Genomic DNA, 26,995 nt, shown 5'->3' with positions numbered 1-26,995 from the left:
GAAGCTAGTATCATCCTCTTATTGAAATGGGACTTTACAAAAATGGAGACAACTCCTATAGTTGCATAGCTTCTTATGAGAATATATCAAGTTTCCTTCTGCAAACCTATGGGTTTGTCCTCACATGAAAGAGGTGTATAAAAAGTGGAGAAACTTACACAATATCCAAGAAACATGTGACAAGTGTCTAGACTACCTATTTTGTCATGCCACTTTTACCAACGAGGATTTATCTTGAGTCTCTAAGTTCCATAGTTCTCAATAAATAGTTGGAAACATTATCTAATAAATTCTTGCATGTGCTATTTATCAACAAATGCCCTTAGCATTGCAATTGTTAAATATACTATTTGGTATATGGCATACTTGGCCTTAACATGCAATGATTGAGATTGCCATATTGCAAATGGAGATGTGTCGAAGATTCATCAGCATCATGTTATCCGTGCAAAAGGTGTTATTAGTTGAATTTCTTACTCCATTAAGGGTTAGTGTGGAGAGTGGAGTAAATTCCATGATCAAATATGTATTGGTGGGATGACAGAGGTTATCATGATGGATCAATTTCCACAAGGGCTATTGGGATTAGTTACAAGATGCTAGGTTAAATAAAGAGAGAAATGGTCCATTGATATTTTGATGATGACTTGATAGCCAATTGCCTCCTTTGATCAATAACCCGAAAAAGAAGTAGGAAATACTAATGTCGTAGTCCTCAAATATTAAAATGGTGTCTAGTTTGCTATATTTGTAGAATGTTGATGCAATGCATTTGCCAAGGATGATTTGATTAGGGTAACCAAGAAAGTACTACTTGTACGTAATGATGTTTGTGTCCTTATAGAACAACTTCATTGCTAGTTGTTTGCTAACACCCATCGATGACTATGGTAGATTTGTATGGCTAAGACTTATAACCAATCCTTTCATAGCTCGAATATAGAACCCCATGGACATTATAGTTCGATGCGATTGCAAGAGCACTATTTTTACAATTGAGTTTGTCATCCATGAACTATGGGAAGGTCCTATCATCAACCAAGGGTAGTAAAGTCTTCAAAAACATTTAAAACAAGACTTTACCCTTTCCCATGAAGACAAAGAAGATATTGGCAATCAAAAGGATATTTAAAGAAAAATTTACATTCGAAAGTCTAAACAATGTAACATAAGAGCTCGGCCCAATTGGCTCGAATGGGGCTAGGAGGGTTTATGATGCCATATCTTGGTATAGTGATTGCACATACTCACCTAGGGTAAGAGGAGGAAGAAAATCAAATTTACCAAGGCACCACCTTTTTGCACAATTGGTGGATATGTTTTGCAAGTTGGCCATTAACTTATGCAAAACTTTGACCCACCAATATAAAACATTAACCCTCTAATCACAATGGTAGCACCTCCTATTTTCTTGAGGGTTGGTGGGGGATAACCAAGGGTAAGAAGGCCACACGTCCCCCCTGCCACCATGCGTCTTGGTGGTTGCGTACAATGAGAACATGGTGGGGGGGGGGGGGGGGGGGACCTCCCTCCCCCCACTACACTTGGGTGTGATTTAGCCCCAAGAGAAGTGCTCTTTAAAATTATCCCATAAGGTAACATTCAAATTTGTGTGTTAAGCTGATTAAATTCTCCAATATTGTCAATGAACTATTACTAGTGTGACATATTTCTGTACCAAATCAATACTAAAGAGCTTCATCGGAAGCATACAACTCACCAAAATCTCTTACAGGTATGGTACCCTGAAGAACTTAGTCACTTGAATAATTTTCCTTTCCTTGAGCCAAATCTCGTTTGTGTCGAGGTATAATAAATCTCACATATAGTTTCTCTTTGGGTTCAACAAACATCCTCATTCCCTCTTGAGTTGTTATTTTGCATAACTTTCCCTTCCCTTGCTAGTGCATAGAGCCTCTCCACGTGCATGTACATGTAAATCTACACGAGTGATGAAGGGAGATCTTGGCCAAGACCTATTCATGTGTAGGCAAAAGCAATGATGGAGTCCACCATTGCAAAGGTATTGAGAGGAGAGATATATAGATGCATGAGGAGAGAGGGGAGATGATCCCAAGAATTGACAAGTTGCAAAAGAGCTATACTTGCATTGGCACATATACTAACCCCTTCATGTAGGGGGTAGTTTATCACCTTACCGAGTGAATCTAGCATGTGATGAGTTGCGTCCAGCCTACACGATATGTTTGGGAGGCCAAAAGTACAAAAATTTATTTGAAGTGTCGTGCCCTTTTTTATGGTCGTTTTTAAAAGAGTGTGTGGGAAATCCGTCTCAAGGTCGAACTTCGAAGGGTGGTTGCTTGGATAGATAGATCATAGGATCGTTACAACTTACATGCATGACACTTGCGGAAGAATCAAGATTACTTATTTTGGGTGTGAAATTGGGAAGTTTGAGACATAACATTTTTGGAAACTGCTCGATAAAGCCGCCGGTCTTCTGGTGGCGGGCCTTTCTGATTGGGCGACGGAGAAGTGCGACTCTCTGATTCGGCACACACACACACACACACACACACACACACACACACACATATATATATATATATAGCGAAATATTTAATAAGAAAAATAAAGATAATCAGGAGCAGCAAGACTCTCCCGAGTCCCAAGAGTTGGATATTTTTTTTTTCCTCCCGGGCTTTTAAGAAAAATCGTGGTTTGGCTAAAAAAGCAGCAAAATGACTTTTTGGCAAATCGTACGCTTGCCAGGTGGCGGACGCATGGGGGCCCGCATGGAGAAATAGTCGGCGGGAGCATGTCCGAAGCGAGAGAGGACAGGTGGCGAAGCCCGATTGCTTGTTTTGGGATCCGACGTGGCGAGAGGCGATGACGTGGAGGCGTGATTGTCACTCTCTCCTGCTTCTTCTTCGTCGCCTTCGTCAAGAGCCCTCTCTCTCTCTCTCTCTCTCTTTTCGTCTAATTTGTCTCTCTCTCCTTCTCTCTTTTCGCCTAATTTGCGTGATTTTGCCCCAGTCTGTTCAAACAGAAGATAGAGAGAGAGAGAGAGAGAGCGAGAGCGAGAGCGAGCGAGAGAGAGAGAGACGAAAAGGCACCAAAAAGAGAGAAAGCACCATTTCCGCCATCGCCATAGCCAGAGAGAGAGAGAGAGAGAGAGAGAGAGAGCGAGGGAGCGAGGAAGAAATAAGAATAAGAGGATGAAGTAGGAAAGGAAGCAAGACTGGAAAGAGAGAGAGAGAGAGAGAGAGAGAGAGAGAGAGAGAGAGAGAGCTTCAAACCCTAAGTCGCATCCATGTCCCATGGAACTTCAGTATCCCGCTCCCAAACGGCCCCCCGTCCGCCTCACTAGACTCTCTTCCCCTAACCTTTCCCCCTTGCAGACTCGCTCCTGGCCCCCCGCCACAGTTCTCGACGATAATTGGTACCTGCAGCCTCCGCAGCAGCAGCATAGCTTCTATCACGGCCAGCACCATGCCTCATCGATCTCTCCTGCATCAGTCCTTGCCGGTGACTCCTCCCATCTCGAAGGTACACCTCAATCCTTCCCTCGATTAGTGTTTTCTTCATTCCTTCCTCCTCCTCTTCTTCTTATTCTTATTCTCATTCTTCTTCTTCTTCTTGGTTCCCGATCTCTATCGGCTTCATCCGTCGAGGATATCATTTTGGAATTGTCAACGGCGATTCTTGATTTAGGGCATCCATAGCTGCCATTGCGCCTAATCTTTTAAGGTTTAAGCGTGCAATACACGTAAAGAAAAGCTGTGAATTTTAGCGATTGTGAATAGTTCTGCTCTATCGATCTTCTTATTGACACCTATATAAGTCAAGCTTTGGTTTAACTTTTGTGGCAAAGGTCACAATGACTTCGGCTAATTGTTGGAAATAGCCGCAAAAAGCGATTTTGCATTTCCAAGAATTAGCAATATGGCTTCAAAGCAAGAGGCGATCGATGAATGCTTCGTGCACGATCCTGAGTTCTAAAATGAGGTGCTGATAAGTTGGTTGTTGCAGAAGCGATGTGGCAGTCGACGACATTGCAGTCTCCGGAAGACGGGGACTATTCGCAAGGTCCATTCCCAGAACGGCCTACCGAGCCGGACTGCCACTACTACATGCGAACGGGAAATTGCGCCTTTGGCATGAGCTGTCGATACAATCATCCTCCTAACAGAAAGCTGGTGCGCCACTCTCCTATTTTTTTGCAAAGCCACTGGCATGCATCGTCATTATAGTGATCTAAATGGAGGAACATGTTTATGAAAGTGTGGCGCAGCAACATAGAATCACGCACACACGCATACCTGAAACAGGCACTCTCACGTAGAATCATTGCTTGAAGTGCACGCCAAATTTCCAGAATTGCAAAACGCAGGAGTAGTACAAAGTATGCATGCGGCTAACACCGAATTCTTGGCACTTGCCTTTCCTTTTTTCTCCATATGTGCATGTACCTCCTTCCTTTTATTTTTAGCATTAATAACATTCTCTGTTATTATGCCGTAGGCTGTAGCGCTAGCAAGAGACAAGGGTGAATATCCTGAGCGACCTGGGCAACCAGAATGTCAGGTATGTTTGCCTGTGCGTGTGTGATTGTGTGCGTGTGTTTTTCTGTTTTTGTTTTTGGGATTGAAGAGTTCAGTTGAGTATCCTGGCAAGTGAAAACACGCAAACCAATATCTATTTCACCTAAGATTGAAATGTTCAAAGTTCTATGCGCCTTACCAAGATTATGCTTGCAGTACTACCTAAAGACTGGAACCTGTAAATTTGGATTGACTTGCAAATATCACCATCCGAAAGAAAGGGCTGGATCACTTGGCAGAGTGACAATGAATTCTGTGGGCCTTCCCCTTAGACTCGTGGGTATTTTTAAAGCTCCTATGTTAAAGCTTTCTGGTTCGTAAATCTTCAAATGAGGTTTCCCCTTCCTTGTATTGACAAGGTTTATGGGTTCCTGGTAGTTAAATGTTCAGAGTTTCTGGTGTAAGAAAAGAGGCGAGATATTTGTCTGAATCTGTTTTAGTAGGGATATCTGTTGAAGATGCTGTTGCATGTTTCACAATATGAGTTTGATGTGGATAAAACCAACATACCTTTTGGCACCTATTAGAACCTTGATCACATTTAAACTTGGTTGCAAACAGCATATCTGCTCAGAGATATGTACACAATGCTTTAAGTTCGAACCAATTAGAACAAAGTTGTCAGGTTTATGAGACAGAGTAATGGATTTCTCCATGCAATTCACACGTAAGTGGGATCCAATGCCAAAGTGATGTCTAGACTACACACTAATGGAAATGTGAAGCTCGACCAGGGACAGTGATTGCTACTGCTGGGCATTTTACCTGGGCAGTGGCAGAAACATAACTGATCACATCTGGATGACTACTGTGGAGTTATTTTCTCACTGGTATAGGGATGCTTATAAAGCTTCTTGCTCTTCTTTGATTTGCAATTAGGCCCTAAAAGGAAGCCAAACTCTATATGTTTGCACATATGTACAAGGGCTCTTTCTGGCCTTGCTGTTGACTTGCTGCCTTGATCTTCTAGATGTCAGAGCTGCATAAGAAGCTCGGAGGGTTTTTGTATCTAGTTACATGCTATGGGATCCAGTTGATTATGGTTTACTACCTGTATTGCAAGTTCCCGAAGCTTAGAGGGTGGGCCATAAATTTTGCTAACTTGATCCAATTTGTCTGTGATTCACTGCCTGAATATCTCTCCCATCTTCAAGGACAGCTTCCACATTGTCTTTGTCAGCTTCTATGATGCTTGTGTTGTCTGGAAATAATTGCAGAATTGTTGCCATTTGGAAGTGGTAAACTGTAAGTCTCTGATCAGCCTGCGCTGAATTTTGTAATCCAAAACGAATACCCCAACTTTGGCAGTAGCATTCATGAACCCTCCAAGGTCCATATTAAGTAACACGAACATGCTCCATTGTCACAAGTATGTTCAGAAATGCATCATGTATTTTGCACCCATGAATGAATCCATATGGAGCCCTATGTACTATCTTCCCAAGTAGGAACTTGAGCCTCAGCTTGTAAGTTACATTTAGTATAGTCAATGATCTGCATTGGCCTGCTTGGCAAACACCCCTGCATTAGAAACCTCATCCAAGAATTCCCCTCTTCATTTTCCATTAACATGATTGTCTCTCTCCTTGCTTGGAGTGGCCAAAAATAAGCTGGCCCTTTGATCTTCTTCCACTTTCATGAAATTCTCCTTGCAGCACCTGACAGCTGTGCTGCTTAGTGGACTTCATAATAGCTTGCACCCCTCTTTAGACTCTTTCAACTGGGTCTTAAATTTATTTTTCCTACATAAGACTCCATGATTATGTGATTGAGGGGGTTTCCTAGAATGCAATAGGAGGTCGTGGAAAATATCATGAGGTGGTTCCTTTAGAGATTCGGAGAAGACAAGAGATGGCATTCTTGGGAGACTATCACCAATGGACGGCTGGGGATATTGTCCAATCAAGAGAGGCAAGCTTACCCCTCACGTCATCCATCTTAGTGATGTGCTCCTTCATGGAAGAGGAGTCATCAATACTGAGCATCCGCAACTGCTTCTCAAGGGAAATCTTGTGGGCAAATGTCTTGTGCTGATACAAAGACACAAGCTTCCTCCATACTTCCGCATTCATAACCTTTTCTCACAACTAATAAAGATTTCACTCTTTATTTGGTTACTAGCATATGAGTTTAGCAGTTGATACATGGCTTGGCTATGGTAGAGACCTTGTCCCTTGCGCTAGACATGGGGAGCATGAGAGGTGCATGCTTATGTGGAAAGCATGTGAGAGCAGTGGATCCTGGCCATCTAGCCAAGCCATTAAGGATGGCTAATCCATGTGCACCTCCTAAGGCTAGGAGGTGGTCACCATAGTTTGTGCACTTGGTTGTGTCTTGTGTTGTCTGGTTGAGCTCCATCTTCTTTGGTGCTCTCTCTGTATGTGTGGTCCTGGCTCTCAAAGAAGAGTACTCGTCTTTATGTTGTGTAAGCATTGAAGTCCCCAACCAATAGGACATCTCCTATGCTAGAATAATGCATGATACCCTCACATAGTGGTAAATATCATGTAACATCTAGCTTAATAAAACCCCATTCAAATGCAAAGTCTTTCTTTGAAGAATGCTGATATGTGGTCTGCCCCTTGCCTCCGGCCTCTATGGGCAGTGTATCTCAAATGGTAATTGCTTCTTTTGTATTACCAATGTGGAATCTTCTCACCATAGATTCATCTCTTGCCCATTGGCTAAGAAGCTTTGGTTTGTGTTGTTTGACATTTGGGGGGCTGTGGTGGGTCTTTCCTTCCATCCATTAGATTGGGTATTTGATAAGGCAAAATATCCTACACCGGCATAGTCAATTATGAAAATGTCATTTCATTTTCTTAGATTTTGGGGTTGTTGGCACAATTGGGTCACCCAGAATGCTTAGTTATCTTGGTAGGCTGAAAGGTCTTCGTCATTGACGGCTGGATCTTGTTTAGTACATTGGTTTTCTCCCTAAGGAAGATCTAGCTCCTTGGCATACAATAGTCTCTTTTGCTACATTGTGATACCTCTTGTACTTCTCATGTGATTAATTATATAATTGGCCATTATGAAAAAAAAAAAAGTAACATCTACAAAAAGGCTAATGTGGCTATGAGAAAAAACCAAAGTACATCTATGTTTGATGTCATCTCATCAAGAAAGTAAAAAATAGCATTCTAGTATCTAAAGATCTATGAACTATATGTATAAGATATCTAGATATTGTGGTTGTCTCTCTAGATCTCAAGGTCCATACATGATCCTAGTTGTAGTAAAGTGGTCCAGGGTCACTCTACAAGCGCACAAATTGATTGGTTTTTGGAAATGGAACGATTCATGATGTGAACACCATGGATTCGGAATGATTTTGGGTAGGTATTGGTACTCTTGAAGTGATCGGCAAACACAAAAGGGGGTGAGTCTCCTGTGCCTGGCAATGATGGCTTTGACCTAATTGTGGTATGGTCCCCTCGATCTTGGCCCCATTGTTTGAGGTCATAATTGTGCTCGCGACAAATTGCAATGGCCCTATCTAGTGTGACTTTGTTGTATGGGGTAGGTGCAATCTAGTGGGGTGGCTGTGTCTTTGTTGAACTACGAGTATATATAGGATCTAATTTGTGGAAAAAATTTGTCATTGCTCTTTGCTTGGGTGCCCCTTGTTGAGCTAAAAATGCATTAGTTTTACTTAAACAGCCCCAAAACTTGCTTTATTAATGAAGAAACCTAGTTTATTTGAAAGAAACGTGATCCTAGAGAGTTTCTGTGTCCCATAAGCACAAACCCACTTGGGAGGGCCCAAAATTTTCTATAAATAAGTATGTTGCCCTCCATTTAGCCCACAATCTCGTTTTTGTAGTTTTCAGGTATTTCAGCTTGTTGCCCACACCCGTTCGCGGAGGACATCTCAGCCGAAGCTGTCTATTGTTGTCTACATCAATTGGCGCTTGATTTCCAGCCCTCTTCTCGCAGTTTGGAGCTGATCGCAGCTAGCCGACTGCTGTTCCTTCACAGACCTGCTTCCGTACTGCCTGCCACGTCATCTGCAGCTTGTGTTTGGCAGTTTTCTCTGTCCTCCAGCTGTCGCTCAACTTCTGCAGGTTGTCGCTAGGCTGTCCAGCTTGCGTTTAGCAGTTTTCTCTCTCCTGTAGGCTGTCCTACCTGTGTTTTTTAGTCTCTCTCTCTCTTGTAGGCTGTCCTGCTTGCGTTTTTAGTCCTCTCCCCTACTGCTTGTGTTTTTAGTCTTTCTCTCTCCTCACTGCTGTCTGCATCAGATCTAGCTTCCAGTGCTGTGTTTGCTGGTGTTTAATATCCGGAGACTACCTTGCTGCGATTTGGGATCCGTTCAAAGTACGACACTCTCTCCAGCTCATTACCCCTGCCCTGATCCTTGAGATACAGGAGTTTGAGGTTCAATATTCATTCACTGCATAGTGTGTTTGCTGCATGAGCATTGTATATTCAGCAGTTATATCACTTCAGTTATTTTCTGTGTTCATTGTCTCTAAGTTACCCTAATCCTAAGTGAGTTCTTTTATTAGTCTGTGCTTTGTTATACAATTGTTATTTGTGTTTCTGTGTCAGAGTATTTCTTTACATGGTATGAGAGCCTGGTACTCTTTGAGAAACCTTGGCCTTTGATTTGAAAACTCTCCGCAAGAAGCAAGAACAACAATAGGCTCAAATGACTTTGAACATATCAACACCAATTCAGTTTCCAAAACAACCTATGCCAAGAACTGAGCGAGAGTGGGGAGAACAGCTTGCTCCACAAAGTTCCGACATAGTGGAAGATACTTCTGACAACACGGAAGAAAGGCTATACAAGCTTTTCACTGAAGAATATCATGTGATCATGAACTGTAGACGAAAGAAGATTGAGGAGCTTGATCAAAGAATTGCCCTTCAGGAGAAGCTACTCAATGAAGGTATGAATGAATTTCTCTTCAGATGTTGCGCATAAATCTGATGATATTGTAAGACCGTCGAGACCTTCCTCAGGGATGGGCCCCCCTGTTGGAGAAAGAGATGCAGAGTATGTTCCATTTCTTCATCCTCTTCCGTCCACTCCTATGCAAGGTATTTTAGATTCGTCTTTTGTTCCTTCATCTTTTACCTCTTCTGTTTTGCAATATATTGGTAGAAATCATGAGGAAGATAGAGTACAATTTGTTGACTACGGAAAAGGTTCTCTTGAAGATCAATTCTTGTGTGTTAACACACGTCGTGGGGATTATAAGAAAAAGCTAGGTACCTCTTCTTCTACCCTTTCTTCTTTCAGTTTACTTCTCAAAATCAAAATGAATTTGGTATTCCTATTTCTACATTGTATGGTGCATCATCATCATCATCACTTCATTTTCAATCATTAAATGGTAAAAATGAACAAAATGCACATGCATCTTTCACACCAAAAATTCAAAATCCACCCATTCCACCACATTTTTTTGCTGCTTCCCCACTTCCCTTCACACCATCTACATTGCCCTAACACCTCATGTTGCACATCACACTGCATCGGGGGGTTATGGAAGTATAGGCACCGCCTTTAGATCTCATCCTTTCCTCCATCGGGTGGCGTTCCACCTACTTTTCATACACTTTCCAGATCATTGTAGCCTGGGTATCCCCCCCAGTCTCTCTCGATTGTGGATCAGTTGGTACCATAGCTTGCCTCTATAGCATTACCTAGTGGACCTCCTGGTTATGCTGCTGTGCCCCAGCCGAGCTTTGGATAGGGCTTTTGTGTACTAGTGCCTCCACCTCCATCGACACCTTATGGAAACATTCATGTTCCAGTGCCTTCGCATCAATTGGCACTCATTGGACACTCCTAGCCTATTTTTGCCTATCCACCTTTTCCCCCTCATTCTTCTTATCAGACACACCCACCACGACCATCTTACCCTCCATCTCTATCTTATCCTAGTTTTCCTGACACCTCCTGGTTTCATCTCATCTTCTGCCAAGCATGCTTTCAATGATAAGACTCGTTTTAATGGGCCAAACTTTACCACTTGGTCAAATTTGATGAGACATGTCCTTGACTCTCAGAACCTATAGGATCTTGTACAGGGGTTGAAACCCCAACCCGATCCCTCACTTGTTCCACTCCGCCATTGTTGAGTTGATGCAGGGCTTATTGCCTAAGTTTCACTCTCAGCTTCAGCATTTTGACTTAGCATTAGAACGATGGGCACACTTGATTGACTACTATGTGGCTTAGGATAGGAGTTGTCATATAAATCTCGACCCTGAGCTCCAACTCTTTAAAATCACTGACCGGGATGACTTGAAAGTCAAGTTGGCTGAGTATCGGCGACTTCTTGCCGAATTCTCCACTACGGGAACTCCCAAGTCCTCTGACGATCAAGTCACATTATTTTTGAATAAATTTCCCAGGAAATACTTCAATTTTGTGGAAGGTATAGTTTCAAAGACTACCATGGCCACTTTCTATGAATTTGAGTGTCAGCTGTTGCGTTACGTACGGTTGTTTGATCAATTTCATATGAACTCTTCCTCAGAGGGGCTCTTATTGCTCATTCTTAGAAGGGGCAACAAGGGAAGGGCAAACAAAACCAAAACTCCACTCAAAATTAAAAACAAAATCAATTCGGGGACTCACAAGGAAACTCCTAGTCACAATGCAAACAAGGGTGGCAAAATGTACCTAAAAAGAATAGGTATTGTCAACATTATCAAAAGACTGGTCATTTTGACGATGAGTGTTGCCCAAAGGCTAGAGGCTCTCAGACCCTGCCCCTCAGTCGGGCAACCCCTTGCAGGGGAGGCAGGATGATGGCAAGGGGTAGTTTAAAGGTCAGACTCATATTGCTACCGCTCAACCATCTCAATCAATCAACTCCAGAGAGTTTGTCTGATTGGTCTGTAGAGGCCCACATTGTCTCCATAGAGACATCAGATGCGAGTCTCGTCCACATTTGTGAGTTGTCTCCCGATGAGATTACCACAAAGGTCCACTCATCACAGCCAAGCACTTCAGTTTCTGTTTGGATTGTGGACAATGGAGCTACACATCATATGACTCCTATAGCAAACATTTTCTGTTCTCGAGCCTTTGCAGCCGGGCGGGTCCGTGTAGGAAATAACTCCTCGGTCAAGATTCAGGTTCAAGGTAGCGTAAGTTTTGCCAAGGGTCTGGATCTAGCTTCGCTAGACAATGTATACCATGTTCCCCAACTTGGGGTGAACTTGTTATCTGTTCAATAGCTTTGTTAGTTGGGGCGAGCAGTTTTATTTACAGCGACCACAATCGAGATCCTTGACTCTCATACTGGTTTAGTTATTACTCATGGTAAGGCACAGCCGAATGGCCTTTACCACATGACACACTTTCTGACTGAGCTAACAGTTGAGGGCTCCGTGTTCCATAGCTTCCAGGCATTAGCCACATCGCTAGAGCCTACGAACAATGAGCGTCTTTGGCACTTTCGCTTAGGACATATTGGTTATTACTCTCTTTATGAGTTATCTCTTTGTCAGCTGGTTGAGGGACTTCCCCGCCTAACACTAGCTCACAATGTTTGTAAAGCTTGTTAGCTCAGAAAGCAGCACTGTATCCCATTGCCTCAGTAGTCCACACATCGTGCTGAGGAGCCTCTTAGATTGATTCATGTTGATCTTTGTGGGCCAACATCCACTGCCACCTTGAATTGCGCGCTATACTTCTTTTTGATAGTGGATGATCATTCTAGATACACGTGGGCGTACTTCCTCAAGCATAAGTCCGATGCTTTTATCTATTTTTCTGCTTGGGTGCTGTTGGTTCATAACCAGATTGGACATCGTGTTGGTTGCACGAGAAGTGATACTAGTGGTGAGTTTATCTCCAACGAGTTTTTCGAGTTTCTATTGGACATGGCATCTCTTACCAGCTCACCTCTACTAACTCCCCCTCTCAGAATGGAGTCGTAGAGCGTAGGAACCGGACAGTCATAGACATGGCACGCTCTATGCTGTTCGTAGTAGAGCTTTTTGAGCACCTTTGGATCGAGGCTGTTAACACTTCGGTTTACATCCTCAATCGGTGCCCGACTGCGGCTCTTCTTAAGAAGACCCCGTATGAGGCATTTTTTGACTCTCGGCCTTCCATTTTCCACTCCAGAGTCTTCGGGTGTCATGCCTACATACACACACGCCTGATGATAAGATAGGAAAGCTCACTCTCCGAGTTGATCTCCTTATTTTTGTAAGATGTTCCTTTGAAGGGAAAGCCTATCGTTTGTTCGATCCTCAGACAAACAAGGTGATTGTTAGGAGGGACGTCGTTTTTGACGAGAGGGATATCGTGCAATCCTTTGCACAAGATTCCGCTCCTATTCCTCCTTCCACATCATCGGAGATCGTGTCTATTGATCCTGGTCTACTTTCCGCTCTTGACATTGCTGCAGATTCTTCATCTCCCAGGCCCCCTCCACGAGACTCGTTACCTCGCTGGTACTAGCAGACCATGTGGGATTCGGGGATCCTACCACCAGATTCCACTCCGGAGGGACCTAGAAGATCTACGCAATTTGCTCCTCAGGCTTCATTTGTGCCGTTGTTTATAGCCGACTACATGGCACATTCTGAGCCAGATACATGGTAGGAGGCTCTTCAGCACCCTCAATGGTGAGAGGCCATGGAGAAAAAGCTTGAGAGTATTGACTGAAATGAGACTTGGGCATTGGTGGATCGTCCAAGCCACAAGAAAGTCACGGGGATAAAGTGGATTTTCAAGACGAAGCTAAAAGCTGATGGGACTTTAGCTAAGTACAAGGCTCGCCTTATCGAGCAAAGGTTTCAACAGAAGCATGGTATTGATTATGAAGAGACTTTTGCTCCTACTGCGTGGTTGACATCTTTTCGGGTTACTTCTCGCGTTAGCCGCTCATCACGGTTGGCCAATATATCAGATGGATGTTATGAGTGCCTTCCTGAATGGTTATTTGGAGGAGGAAGTCTATGTGGAGCAACCACTGCGCTTTCCTTTAGGGAACGCGAGGGATAAGGTATTTTGCTTGCAGAAAGCTCTTTATGGGTTGGAGCAAGCACTGTGATCTTGGTTCCATAGGATGGATTAGTTCTTATGGACTCATGGATACCATTCTACCCCTTATGATCCGAACCTATATGTTCGATCTACTGCCGAGGGGGTTAGCTATATCCTGGTATACGTTGATGACTTACTCATCACATGCTCAGATTCTGCTGCCTTAGCAGACATCAAGGCAAAGCTTAGTGCTACTTTTGAGATGATAGACCTTGGTTTGTTGTCTTAATTTTTGGGGATGGAGGTAGTTTGTTCTAGGGGATACATTTTTGTGTCATTGCAGAAGTACGCACTTCAGCTAGTGGAATAGTACACTTTGGATTAGACATGGCCAGTAGCCACACCTCTTGATGCTACTGTCCACTTGTCGAAGGATATCCTAGGATAGCCCTTCGATGCACATACCTATCGCTCTGTTGTAGGAAAACTATTTTGGTTAATTCACACTAGGTCGGATTTAGCTTACTCAATTAGCATACTCAGTCAGTATTTCATAGCACCTAGGATGTCACATTGGATTGCATGTCTTCGTGTGTTGTGTTATTTACGGTGTACTTATTTTTATGGCTTGACATATGGTTCTGGTTTATGTTTGCAAGGGTACACTGATTTTGATTGGGCAAGAGATTTCGACACTGGGCGTTCTCATGGTGGCTACCTCTTTACCTTGGGCACAACTCCCATTTCTTGGTCAAGCCGTATGCAAGAGACAGTGGGGGACTTCCGTGGCCGAGGTTGAGTACCGGGCTCTCTTTGATGGCACCGCCGAGGCCATCTACTTGAGGAGTTTATTGACAGTCCTTCATTTCCCATGTGATTGTCCCACCGTTGTCTACTGCGACAACCATAGTGCCATTGCCCTTGCGGGCAATTCGATCATTACACCACGGACGCGACATGTGGGAGTACACTTTCATTTTTCCAGAGAGCACGTTGAGCTAGGAACCATCCGCCTAGAGTTTGTGCCTACATTCGACAATTTTGTAGATATTTTGACCAAAGTGGTCAACCGGCCGATAGTTCTTCAGTACCTGTTACCCAGAATCGGTTTGGGTATACCCTCCCCTACTTCTTCCGCTTGACGGGGAGAGGGTGCTTCCCTCTTGCTTTCCCTTCCAGTTTGAGAGAGGGCGGCTTCTACTCTTTATAGTGACAGTGATGATGTTTACAGTTTTTAGACATTCATTCCTTTATTGTATTATGGACATTTGTAACTTCATCCGCACTCTCAAGATGATATGATTGTAAAAGGGCACTTGGACAAGTGAACAATTCCTGTGCGAGGGCACTGTCCAAGTGGCAACGTTGCATTGCATCTTGCATGAGCATGACATCTTGCATCGCCTTTTGCATTACCCCATGCATTGGCATTCTATTCATGTAAACATGCATCTGTGCGCATTTATCCATTTTCGGTCTTTTGGAGTGGTCGACTATGGATCTCCATATTCGTGGCATTATCCATGGTAGTCTCCAAAGCAGTTTTTCCTTAGCTTGCTTACCTGCTTTGCTTGTCTTGCTTGCTTCACATATTTGCTATACCCACAGCCATTTTCCTTCTTTACCAACACCCAGTAATGGTAGGGATAGTATGCTTGTTTTGTGAAGGTCTTGGGTCTGACCATACTTTATCATTCTCTCGTTTGGGGCACGGATACTCAATAGAAAGAAAACTGATTTGAATCCTCACTAAATGCTAAATCTCTCATATTAAAAAAAAAAAGGGAACAAAATGTTCGATGCCATGTCCTCTCTGGGGTGATCACTTGGGCTCTCTTGGTAAGACAACCATCGCCTCTGTAGTCTTAGTAGGCCACTGGGCAGCTGATGCGCACCCTTTGTCCGATGCTTTGGCTGCTTTGGGGTGGGACGCCTTGGGGCAAAAGATCTTTCTTATGGCATCGTTGTTGGGCCTGAGAGGGGGGTGTGAACTAAAAATGCATTAGCTTTACTTAAACAGCCCCAAAACTTAATTAATGAAGAAACCTAGTTTATTTAAAAGTAATGCGATCCTAGAGACTTTTTGTGTCCCATAAGCACAAATCCACTTGGAAGGGCTCAAAACTTTCTATAAATATGCTGCCCTCCATTCAGCCCACAATCTCGTTTTTGCAGATTTCAGGTGTTTCAGCTTGCTGCCCACACCCCATTCGCGGAGGACATCTCAGCCAAAGTTGTCCATTGCTGTCTACATCAGTTGGCGCCTGATTTCCAGCCCTCTTCTCGCACTTTGGAGCTGATCCCAGCCAGGCGATTGGTGTTCCTACACAGACCTGTTGCCGTACTACTTGCCACGTCATTTGTAGCTTGCGTTTGGCAGTTTTCTCTCTCCTCCAGCTGTCGCCCAGCTTCTGCAGGCTGTCGACAGGCTGTCCAGCCTGCGTTTGGTAGTTTTCTCTCTCTTGTAGGCTGTCTTGCCTGCGTTTTTTAGTCTCTTTTTCTCCTCAAGCTGTCCTGCCTGCATTTTAGTCTCTCTCTCTTGTTGCTTGCGTTTTCTATCCTGCAGGCTATTGTGCGTGCGTTTTAGTCTCTCTCTCTTGCTGTTTGCGTTTTTAGTCTCTCTCTCTCTCTCTCCTCACTATTGCTTTGCTGGTGTTCGACATTCAGAGGTTGCCTTGCTGCGATTCGGGATCTGTTTAGAGTACGACATACTCTCTAGCTCATTACCCCTGCCCTGATCCTTGAGATATAGGAGTTCGAGGTTCAATATTCATTCACTGTATAGTGTGTTTGCTGCATGAGCATTGTATATTCAGCAGTTATATCATTTCAATTGTTTTCCGTGTTCATTTTCTCTAAGTTACCCTAATCCTAACTGAGTTCTTTTGTTAGTCTATGCTTTGTCGTACGATTGTTATTCATGTTTCTGTGTCAGAGTATTTCTTTATACCCCTATGCGAGCTAGTCTCCCTTGGTCTCCTTTGGCATAGTAGTGTTGTGTAGTGTCTTTGAAGCTCTAGGATGAAGAGCCCTAGACATCTGTCATCCTCATACTCCATAACATGGCAAAGAGATCCAAAGCCCTCACCGAAGAGGCAATGATCTTGTCACAAGGATGTGAATTTTAACTTATTTCTTTGAAAAATTAGGTTGTACATGTGAGGATAAGTTAAAATATGAGTCCCATTGATAGGCAAACACTAGCTTGGGCAGTGGGGAACATTGGCATAAGTTGTGGTGGACAAGTGCCAGTGGGTGCTTGGTGTTAGATCTTGGTCAATGATATTAAATATGGCCTTGAAGATGACTTTTAGTGTTGTAGGGTCTAGAGGATTAAAACCTTTAATGCTTTGGACTAAGGTCAATGAAAGTTGAACACTTTCAAGTCTAAGGGGCTTAATATTGGCAAGCAAATTTAGTTTCCACAGTATTAATTGCTGAAAATTCATTTCTAGATGTTGATTTATGCACAAATTGAGGCATAGTAAGATGTCATAGGGGGGGAAATAGTCTTAGGGCTTTGTTACAGTTCCATGTTCCTACTACAAGACTAGTCCTATAGGTCTTGCATCATCATTTGGTGTGTCTCTTTGTGACCACCACTTTTCCTCTTCTATAGAAGGGTAGCTTGTCTTCCTCCCTAGCTGCATTGATTCTTGGCATATACTCCCATATGTGGGCAAGTTGGGTTTGTGTGAGATCATCCCCTAGAAACACACCGGTATCTTTCAATGTGTAATCAGTCCCTAGATTGCTGACCTTCTATGAGTTTGAGTATTAGTTCTTGTGTTACACACGATTGCATGATTAAGTCCACAAGAAAGCTTCCACATAGTCTTACTTGAGCAAAGGGGTTTGGTTGCCTCTTCTTCAAGAGGGAAAACCAATAGTGGCAAAAACTTGCAAGGTGCAAAGGCAAGCCAATCAAAGGGTGATGCCTCTTTCTCAGATGGAACCAAAGAAACTAAACCCATTTGTCAATAACTCGTTAAGAAAAATAGGTTTTTCACACATTGGTAGAGGTCGGCAGGCCATGTGGATGAGTAGTTTCATACCAAGGCCCAAGGTCTTTCACCTAGAAAACTATAGTAGATTGCTGCGACTACCTCCTCTTCGAATGACCAATCTAGTGAGGCCACGCCTCCATCGCTGCACCATCTGCTCCATTTGTCCTAGTGGCTATTGGACATGCGGTATGCAGATAGTCTCAGTAGTCTATATCTTTTACTACTCATTAAGGATTGGCTGATTGGTTTGCTAGTACCGATCCCATTGCACTTTACGCATTCATTTCACATTCATCTCCATCTAGGACTACTGCACCATCTTATTTGGCATTTCATTGGCAGAGCCTTGCTAGTGGGCATATGCGATGGTCGCAACATCCGTAGATTCACTCCATCTTTGCACTCTCAGGTTTTTAGACTATTGAGTCGGGCCTAGAGAATTTTGTCCTTAGATCTTCATTCTTACGTCTTCCGCTGCATTTACTCATACACATACACATTTATATCATTGCATTGTTCATTCAGTTAGCTTTTCATTTCCGTTTTGTTTTGTTTTTTGAAGCATCTCAGTACTGACCTTTGTGCTTGCAGATCTTCATCTCTTTTGTATGGTTTTGTTTTCGGTGTAGGGCTAATATGCAGGTTTACGCCAGTCCTATCTAGGCCAGAGACTTGGGATACACGCCATTTCATTCATGGTTTCATCATCCTAGGAGTTATGTTCTTCTACTAGCATGGAGGCTTCCCTTCCTGAGGTGGATTATGCAATATCTTTCTTGATGCTATCATGGCGGTGACTTATATCTTGTTTTTCTAGTTGGGATGCTTCCTCACATCACGGTTCTCGGCACTACACGAAGATCGATATTCGGCTTCTCTTCCTCCTTTAGCATCAACATCTAAGATTTTTTTTGCAAATAAAGTGTGGCTAATTATATTTCTCAAAGAGCTGATTACAATGGAGTGCTTATGCTCAACAGATTAGCTGGAGCTGATGCAAAGTCACAAATACATGATGTATACAAGTCTCTCAAGGCGGTTTGGGGGGGATGGGGGCAAGAAGTCATGGAGGGGGGGTGTATCGCCATTTGGGGCTGCATGCCTGCATCATGAAGAACAGGTCCTGGGCGCCCTAGGTGTGCAAAAATTGAAAACGGAGCTCTTGACGAGCTCGAGACTCGCCCTATACCTGGTCCCATCAGCCGTGGAGGGAGTGGATGATGGAAGTCCAAAGCTTTGCCAAAGTTGCGTGTATTGAAAGGCTCCCCGCCAAAAACCTCTTGACAGCGTGTCTTCCAGATGTGCCATCCTTTAAGACTCCCTACGATCTCCCATACCTCAGAGTGGTCTACTATGGGCTCTAGTACTTGGCGGCTGGGTAAAGCCTCCAAGCCAACCACTGCACAAGACCCAGCCTCAATGATGAAAGTCGTGTCTTGCATCCCGGCCTCATACAAAAGGTGATGGCCTTGGCTGCCTGCCTGCCGGTAGAAAGCTTCCCATGAGATACAACCAAGGCTGGGTGCCAGACGGCGGAGAGTGCGGCATACTGCTCTCCACACAAGCTGTGCTGCCTCGCAAGACCAAAGGCAGTCTATATCTTTTACTACTCATGAAGGATTGATTGATTGGTTTGCTAGTACCCATCCCATTGCACTTTACGCATTCACTTCACATTTACCTCCATTTAGGACTACCGCACCATTTTATTTGGCATTTCATTGGCAGAGCCTTGCTAGTGGACATACGCAATGGTGATCACATCCTTAGATTCACTCCATCTTTGCACTCTTAGGTCTTTAGACTATTGAGTCGGGCCCAGAGAATTTTGTCCTTAGATCTTCATTCTTACGTCTTCCGCTGCATTTACTCATACACATACACATTTGCATCATTGCATTGTTCATTCAATTAGCTTTTCATTTCCATTTTGTTTTTTTTTTTGAAGCATCTCAATATTGACCTTTGTGCTTGTAGATCTTCATCTCTTTTGTATGGTTTTGTTTTCGGTGTAGGGCTAATATGCAAGTTTACACCAGTCCTATCTAGGCTAGAGACTTGGGATACACGCCATTTCATTCACGGTTTCATCATCCTAGGAGTTATGCTCTTCTACTAGCATGGAGGCTTCCCTTCCTGAGGTGGATCATGCAATATCTTTCTTGATGCACGAGATACAACCAAGGATGGGTGCTAGACGGCGGAGAATGCGGTATACTCCTCTCCACACGAGTTGTGTTGCCTCACAAGACCGAAGGTAGTGCTTTGGAGTTTCCAAAAGCTGTTGTGGGCAGCGTTTATACCCTCCATCCTATTGCATCTGGGCTAGCCAACTTCCTACCGCTAGACCTCCATGTGCCAAAAGCCATAGGAAATACAATACCCTCCTCGGCCTCCAGTTGTCCCATAGGTGGCGCCAGAAAATCCAATGGAAGGCATCCATGATGTTGTGCTCCGCCCAGTATTTGTTGCGTGAAGGCGCCCAGTCTATATCCTCCTGCATCAGTACATGTTTGTGAATCCTGGCTGTGTACTCCAAGAACCTTAGTGGCTTCTTGGCGACTGCAGTGGCCAGCCATAGCCACTCTCCAAGGTCCCACTCCAACTCATCAAGTTGTCTGCACTCCCATATCCAGAGGAGATGCCACTCCATGAGCTCCTCTCAGAACACAAAAGGGTCGAGACGCTAGGTCTTCCACTGAAAACCAACCACATGAATCCTCCTTTAAGGAAGGACAACGATCTCCTTATCCTACTACCCTTTGTCAAGGACCAAACGATCCCCATCTTGCACGGTGAAGAAAATCGTGTAGGGAGCGCCGCCCACTCTACCTATCACCTGTAGGGGGATACTTGCCGGTGAGAATCTAGTGGCCCACACCTCGCCAGGCTCCATTGGCTCTTGGATCGGGGGATCAAGCTACTCCTGAGGTATTGCTGCGTCAATCTCCCTTCCCCTCAGCTCACCTCCTCGCTGACAACGTGGTGCCTGCTGTAACACCTCCTGATCCACTATCCTGTACACCTCCCGCCACGTCTTGATAGTACGAGAAGGGCCAACCTCCCAACAAGCCCACTGGATGTGGGGGCGCTCGCTAATCTGTATCTTGTCTCGATCTTCGTATTTCAGACCAATCTCTCCAGCCAAAACTCCCCCCTCTTGCCACCTATGAGAACCCTACTGGCAGCCGATGTGTAAAGTGTAGAGATCTCGCGGATCCATGGCTGGGGGAAGCCTAACCTCACCATGGTGCCCTCATAAGAAGTCCAAGTTAACCGTATCATAGGCTTTCTTGAAGTCCAGGAGAAGTACAGCCAATCCCTGACCATTGTGCTGGGCCCACTTAGTCGCCTCAAAGAAGGTGAAGACATTGTCTAGGATGCTCCTATCCTGGATAAAACTTGTCTGTGTCACGAATGATGTCTGGAAGCATGGGGCGGAGTCGCGTACTGATCATCTTGGCTAGTGCCTTACAGGTCATTGACAACAGGGTGATCGGTCTCCACTGGGATAGCTCCAACCGGTCTCCCCCTTTGGGGAGGAGACTAATAAGACCTACCGACATACTCCATGGCATCCATCCTGAGCTGAAAATCTCTTGAAAGGCTAGTAGTAGGGGTCCTTTACTACCTCCTAGTAGGTAGTGAAGAAGTCCTTAGAAAGACCATCCTCTCCCGGGCATTTCTGCCCATCCTGTGTATGGAAAGCCGCCTCTAATTCCTTCTCTATGAAGGGGTCTAGGAGGGAGGCGTCCCACCTCCTTTGTGATGAGGGACGGGATGTGGTCCCAGACCTGCTGTCTACAGCACTATCCTTTGGCTGAGACAACCTCCTGTTGGAAAAGGTTTCTGTAGTAGTCAGTGGCAATCTCCATCACCTCATTTGGGCTAGAGTGAATCCTCCCATACTGATCTTGGAGGCTGCGAATCTGATCTCTTGAGGTGCAAGGCTGATGCACCTGGAAAAACTCCTCGTATATCGTGTCCCCCTTCCATGCCCAAAAGGCTGTTGAGGTATAGAAGGAAAACTCCGAGCGCTTGTTCTTGAGACCGGCGAGGGCTGCCCGTGTGCACACCTCTTGTGCGTGGAGAGTGGGATATCCTGGTGCTTCATGGAGTAGTCTTTGCGTGGCTGCTAGGTCTCGCCAGAGTGCTCTCTCCTCCTCCCAGCTCTACTGCTTGGCCTGTAGGGCTGCCTCTTGGTAGATCCTGCTCGGCTTGGCTAGGACCTCTGCAACCTCCTCTGCGATCCAGTCCCTCCTGTCCCACTCCCTAGTCCAGAGCTGCTCAATCTGCCTCCTCACCTCCTCCCTCTTGTAGATCGTGTCAGGGATCTGACAGTATCGTGTGTCCAGGGCTAAAACTGGAGCATCAAGTTTCAGGAGAACTGGGCCGTGATCAGACAAAGTGGTGTTGGCCAACTGCCCTACTTAGCCTCCGTAAGAGCACCCCTACTCTCCCACATAGAACATCTATCCAGCCGCTCCAGCAAAACTCTGCCCAGCCGCCTGTATCCTCACCAACGACCTCTCTCTCCTGTGGAAAGCTGGGTCCCTTTAAGCATCATGTGCTCCTATTGCGAGGAGGAAGACCTCCCATGCCTCCTGCTCCTCCCCTGCCATACCCTAGTAATTTTTGCCTCTGCTTATTGGTCCTCTAAGGCCTCTAGGTTATTGAAGTCTCCTCCAACAATCCAGGGCTCCATCTCTAGGAGTCCTATTGCGATCTCCAACCAGAACCTGTTGCATGTCCTAATCTCAGTAGGGGCATAAACATTGAGGACTCCAAGTCACGAGTCCCCAATATCCAATCTGATCCATAGGACCCTCCCTGCCACAATCGTCCCATGGCCACGTACACAGGCGGTGAGGCTTGGGGCAATAGAGGTGCATACGCCTCCACTCCTACCGTGGGCACCGATGGCGTACTCCTAGTAGGTGTGTGAACTGCCTGGGAGTGCCTTCCGTTACCCGATGGGCTTGGGTGGGGATGAGCTTGTGCTTATGTAGAAGTAAGATGTAAATCCGTTTGGCAAGGGTAGGTTGCAATTCCTGCCAAACAATCAACTTCCTAGAACCACGTGCTCCACTGTAGTGGAGCCTATTCACATTCCAGGATGCAAGATGTAGACTCATAGGGAAACCTGTGACTGACCGAATAGGCATCTGTTCGGTGTGGAAGCTGCTGATGAAGAAGAAGAGCGATGGGGCATGTGAATATGCTTTGCCGCAGGCATGGACGGTGAACTCCATTTCCAAAGCATAGAGTTGTCCGCGAATTGCAAATAATAGACTCCCAAAGTACAATGTTTGCTCTCCAACACAATGCGGAAAACTGTAATTACAACAATGCTCAAATAAAGACAATAGTATATGTCAATCCAATTACAAATAGCTAAGGAAGAAAGCTCCCATTGCTAGAGATATCCGAGTAGCAATTGGGATATAAAGAATGCAACTAGCAATGAGTAAGCATAGACCATCGATACCAAAGACTAACTCAAATAACTCCCGCTGAAGCAAATCCGAATGCCAAATGAGCAATACAAGCTCAGGACATTAAGTGCACAACCATTTGGAATCCAAGATACATCTGGGAGCATGAAACCCAAGTAAGTTTTCAAACTTGTAATGTCAATGCCTAAAGCAATTGAAGCATGAATCCAAAGCTCCAAAGCATCCAATGTAGCTCAAATCTGAGTGGTAAAGCTATCCATAATCATATCAAGGTCGAAGTATCAATTCTAGACATCAATGCATGTAAGTGGCATATCTGAATAGTATCAAGCCTTCATAGGTGCAAAGTTATTGTTAATAGCTTGGTGCTCAAACTATTATTACAGCAATGAAATTCTGCAAAACTGAGCTAATCAAGCTCTAACCGATCCAAATAGCATCCCAAAGCATAATCATAACATCTAGGCACCAAAGCAGCATCATTGAGGCATTAGACATGCATAATGGAGCTCTCATTGTTTGTTGTCCAAACCATAACTGTTCTGTTTTATATGAAAGAGAGAACTGAAAACTGCACAGAATCAACTCTACATGTGCTCAGATCTATAGTTTCCGTCATGATCTTTGTTTCTAGCTATATAACACCTAAATCCTATATCATATGCAAAAGTTATGGCCAAAATACGAAAGTGCTATCAGGCTACCATAGCTGTCATTGTATCCACTCAAAATGGATAGAATGGCTGCTCCTTAGCTCAATAAGCACTCAACAAGGCTCAACTTGGCCCCGGTAAGCATTTTGACAAGTTGGGAGAAGAGAAGAATCGATGCATACCTTGGGAGGAAAAAACAATAGCTGCCATGAAACCTTGAGTTGAAGCTTTGAATTCGGGCTGAGCAAAGGAGAAAGAAGCTCATTGAATGGTTGGCTCTAATGCTAGTTAAAAGATAGAGCTCTAGTGGAAGCACACAAGCGGAAGCAAGAGCCATAGCAGATGGAGAGAGAGAGAGAGAGAGAGAGAGAGAGAGAGACAGAGAGAGAGAGAATGTGGGAATTCCAATAGTTACAATGTGTGATGAGCCTCCCTTATCCAATAGTCAGGAAGTGTGATGGTCCGACCCTCGGAATCCCGTGCGGGGCACTCCCACGATCCTGTCCAAGCTCCCGATGAGCACTAGACCGGTGGCGCTCCATTGCGACTTCACCAACTCAACACGACGTGGAATGCGTCACGGAACTCAAAGAATGTACACTAGCTTGCAAAATGGCCCATTTTGAGGCAAAAGATCATATTAACAACTAGGAAGCATGTACAAGGTAAGACGGAGGCACAACAAAGGACCATGTAACGGGTGAGGGTGGAGCTATCAAGGCGCATCTAACACGACTTGATACTGTAGGATTAGGGAGCTAGAGAGTATGATAGGCTTTCCCTTATTCAATAGTCACTGAAAGAATAAAGAATAAAGTGATAGTGATGGGTGCCAACCAGATGTAGTGTACAGGTGGAGTGGTCATACTATGTAAAGTAAATATAGAGTGGCCTAGACACAGGCGCCTTTATTCCCAATACCCAGCTCGTTTGCTCGTGGAAGTTGATTCTTCAAAGGATCAAGTGGCACCTTGCAAAGGATCATTTGGCCACTAACTCTTTTAGATGCAATCGTTGGGAGTTTCCAAGCTTATTTTGTGGGATGGGAAGCAAGAGCTCGCCCTAAATTTAATCGGCATAGCATGACCAAGCTTATCTTTGGTTTTTGATGCCACTCTAGTGACTTGCTAGGGGTTGATGTCTTTCCACACTACCATGAGGCTTTTTTCCATTCCTTGAGGTTATAGGGACTTGTGGGACCACCTTTCAATGACACCTCACCCTAGAGAGCCCTTCCTTGCCCTTGTTCCTAATCGACCCTAGTAGGATTGGGACCTTGTAGGTCCACTCCAATTGGAAAAGACTTCAGCTAATCAAGTATACCATCTTATGATTTAGAATCACCATTGGATGGTCACTAAGCCAATACTATATGGGGTGTGCACAAATCTTGGCATTGGTGGAAAATGACTATCATGGAGGGTTGGTTCAATAAGACCGTACAAAAGTAAAGTCTTGCTTTGGTGTGTCATGGTTGGCAGGCTACCTCTTGCTATAGCACTCACAAAACACATCTTGAATGGTGCTTGTTTTTTCTACCTCACCATTGGAGAAGCTTCTTGCCACCATTTTCTTTTGCACCCTTTGGCATGGAAAATCTAGTCTCTGTTATTTGCTATTTGGTGGATAATTTAAAGGTCTTCCACATTGGCAGCTTGACCTTATTCAGCACATTGATCTCCTTTCCAAGGAGGGCTTGGTCCTTTGGCATCCAACAATCTCTACTATGTCTTTGCCATGACTTTTGTACTCTTTTAGTTATTTGGTCTTTTGTAAACCAAGGTTATGCATGATGGCCTAGAGCCATCTTGCATCTTTTAATCATGTAAACTTGTACTTTTGTAATTAATATAATTACTGGTAGAGAGAGAGAGAGAGAGAGAGAGAGAGAGAGAGAGAGAGAGAGAGAGAGTAGATGAGAGATGCCGTCGCGAGAGAGGATGCCGTCGCCTGTGCGTCTGGCCCTAATGCCGCCCGTCTGACTTGTGTGTCACCTTTTTTCCTGTCGTGAGGATCTGCGTTGACTGTTAGATCGCGCCGGGACTGGCAACGCGGACCTTCTGCCCCTCGTCGCCTGACTGGGTTGTAGCAGCGCCTGACAGCCACTCAGCAAGGGAGAAAGCGGGGGCGACAGCTTGGCGCCCCCCACCTGACTTGTTTCGAGATTGCACTGCCCTGGGGCGCGAGCCTGTTGACAGGACACAGAGCCAGAGGTGCCAATCCTTCTGCAGACCGGCAAGTTCGTCAGCAACTGTTAGGTAAATTAGGGCAGACCCGCGCAGAACAAGGTAGCAGACACGAGCGGCAGTGCTGACTGCTCGTGCAGGTCAGCTTTGGGACTGGGATTGGCATCCGTTGGGTGCAGACCCATACCATACAATCTGTCCAAGCGACTGTGGGCTGTGGGCTGTGGGGAGTGCTGGACCCGACTTTGGGATTGTGCTTCTTCTTGCAGGCTGTTGTGCATAGCTTGGAAAGAGAGAGAGAGAGAGGCCTGTGCTGGCCTGCGCCGTTTCTATCTCCCGTGAGCTCCTGCCTCGACATCTGACCGGCACAAGTAGTGATACACCATGGCTGGTCTGGATATGGCTTTTATAGACCAAACGGTGGCAGCTCTTGGTCCGGATTTTGATACAGAGGAACCAGAGTATATGGTTCCTTGCACAGAGGAGATGCCCCTTGGTCCTGACTTCTAGCCTGTAGGCAAACGCACCAAGCATACTTTGGAAGAGATCATGGATCCTCAAGAACGCTCTTATGCTCAAGTTGCCTCAGATTCAGTGGATTCTCAAGATGTTGATTGGGAGCATTTGCTGGAGTTTGCCAACACTCTGCTTGGCGATTATGTTCAACATAATCATGAAGCGTTTTCTGACTTTGCAACTGAAGATGTTCTGGAAGCCATTGTGGACCCGAAAAATGTTTTGCGCTCATTTTCGGTGTTTTATGAACGTGCTGTTATACTCTTCTTCACTGGTAAGCTCCCAGTGCTTTCCTGTATTCGCGAGTGGCTGCACAGTTTGCTACAAGGGGAATGTGTTGAAGAGATTTTTGTTGGGCCCCGAGGCTTTTATGAGGTTGTTCTTTGATCGCCGTTTGGTCCATGTTGTGCCATGGCGCCCAATGGTAGATTTTTAGCGTCTGCTTCAAAGTGAATGCCCAGTGTGGGTTGAAGTGGAAAATTGTCCGGCTGTCTATTGGCCACTGTTAAAGGATTCCATGGCCGTGGTGGGCACTGTTCTGGTCCCCTCGAGCCTCAGGGCTGTGAATCGTAACCGTTTGTGTATGTTATGGGACATTGCTAGGAAAAGGCTTGCTTGGTTACGTCTTAATTGCTCTGGCATGCATCCTT

The 26,995-nt window shown here is 44.9% G+C and overlaps 1 protein-coding gene across 2 annotated transcripts in view; it reads left to right on the top strand.

The window, feature by feature from the left end:
* Nucleotides 1–2,982: 2,982 nt before the first annotated feature.
* The window catches only part of LOC148014587 (zinc finger CCCH domain-containing protein 32-like), a 109,453-nt gene continuing 85,440 nt past the window's right edge, over nucleotides 2,983–26,995 (top strand). Inside the window, exons 1-4 of one of the 2 annotated variants that reach the window (XM_087666699.1) lie at nucleotides 2,983–3,510; nucleotides 3,994–4,160; nucleotides 4,486–4,548; nucleotides 4,722–4,841. In XM_087666699.1, coding sequence (XP_087522825.1) covers nucleotides 3,282–3,510; nucleotides 3,994–4,160; nucleotides 4,486–4,548; nucleotides 4,722–4,841 — 579 coding nt within the window. In that variant the 5' untranslated portion in view covers nucleotides 2,983–3,281. The remainder of the gene's footprint in view (nucleotides 3,511–3,993; nucleotides 4,161–4,485; nucleotides 4,549–4,721; nucleotides 4,842–26,995) is intronic. The other variant, XM_087666698.1, reaches the window with a different exon arrangement.

Source organism: Lygodium microphyllum, chromosome 25 (assembly GCF_053477565.2).
Source record: "Lygodium microphyllum isolate KBCC chromosome 25, Lygodium_microphyllum_v1.1.10, whole genome shotgun sequence".
NCBI classification, from domain to species: domain Eukaryota; kingdom Viridiplantae; phylum Streptophyta; class Polypodiopsida; order Schizaeales; family Lygodiaceae; genus Lygodium; species Lygodium microphyllum.
Note: the sequence above shows the minus strand (reverse complement) of the source record. Positions and strands in the feature narration are given on the sequence as shown.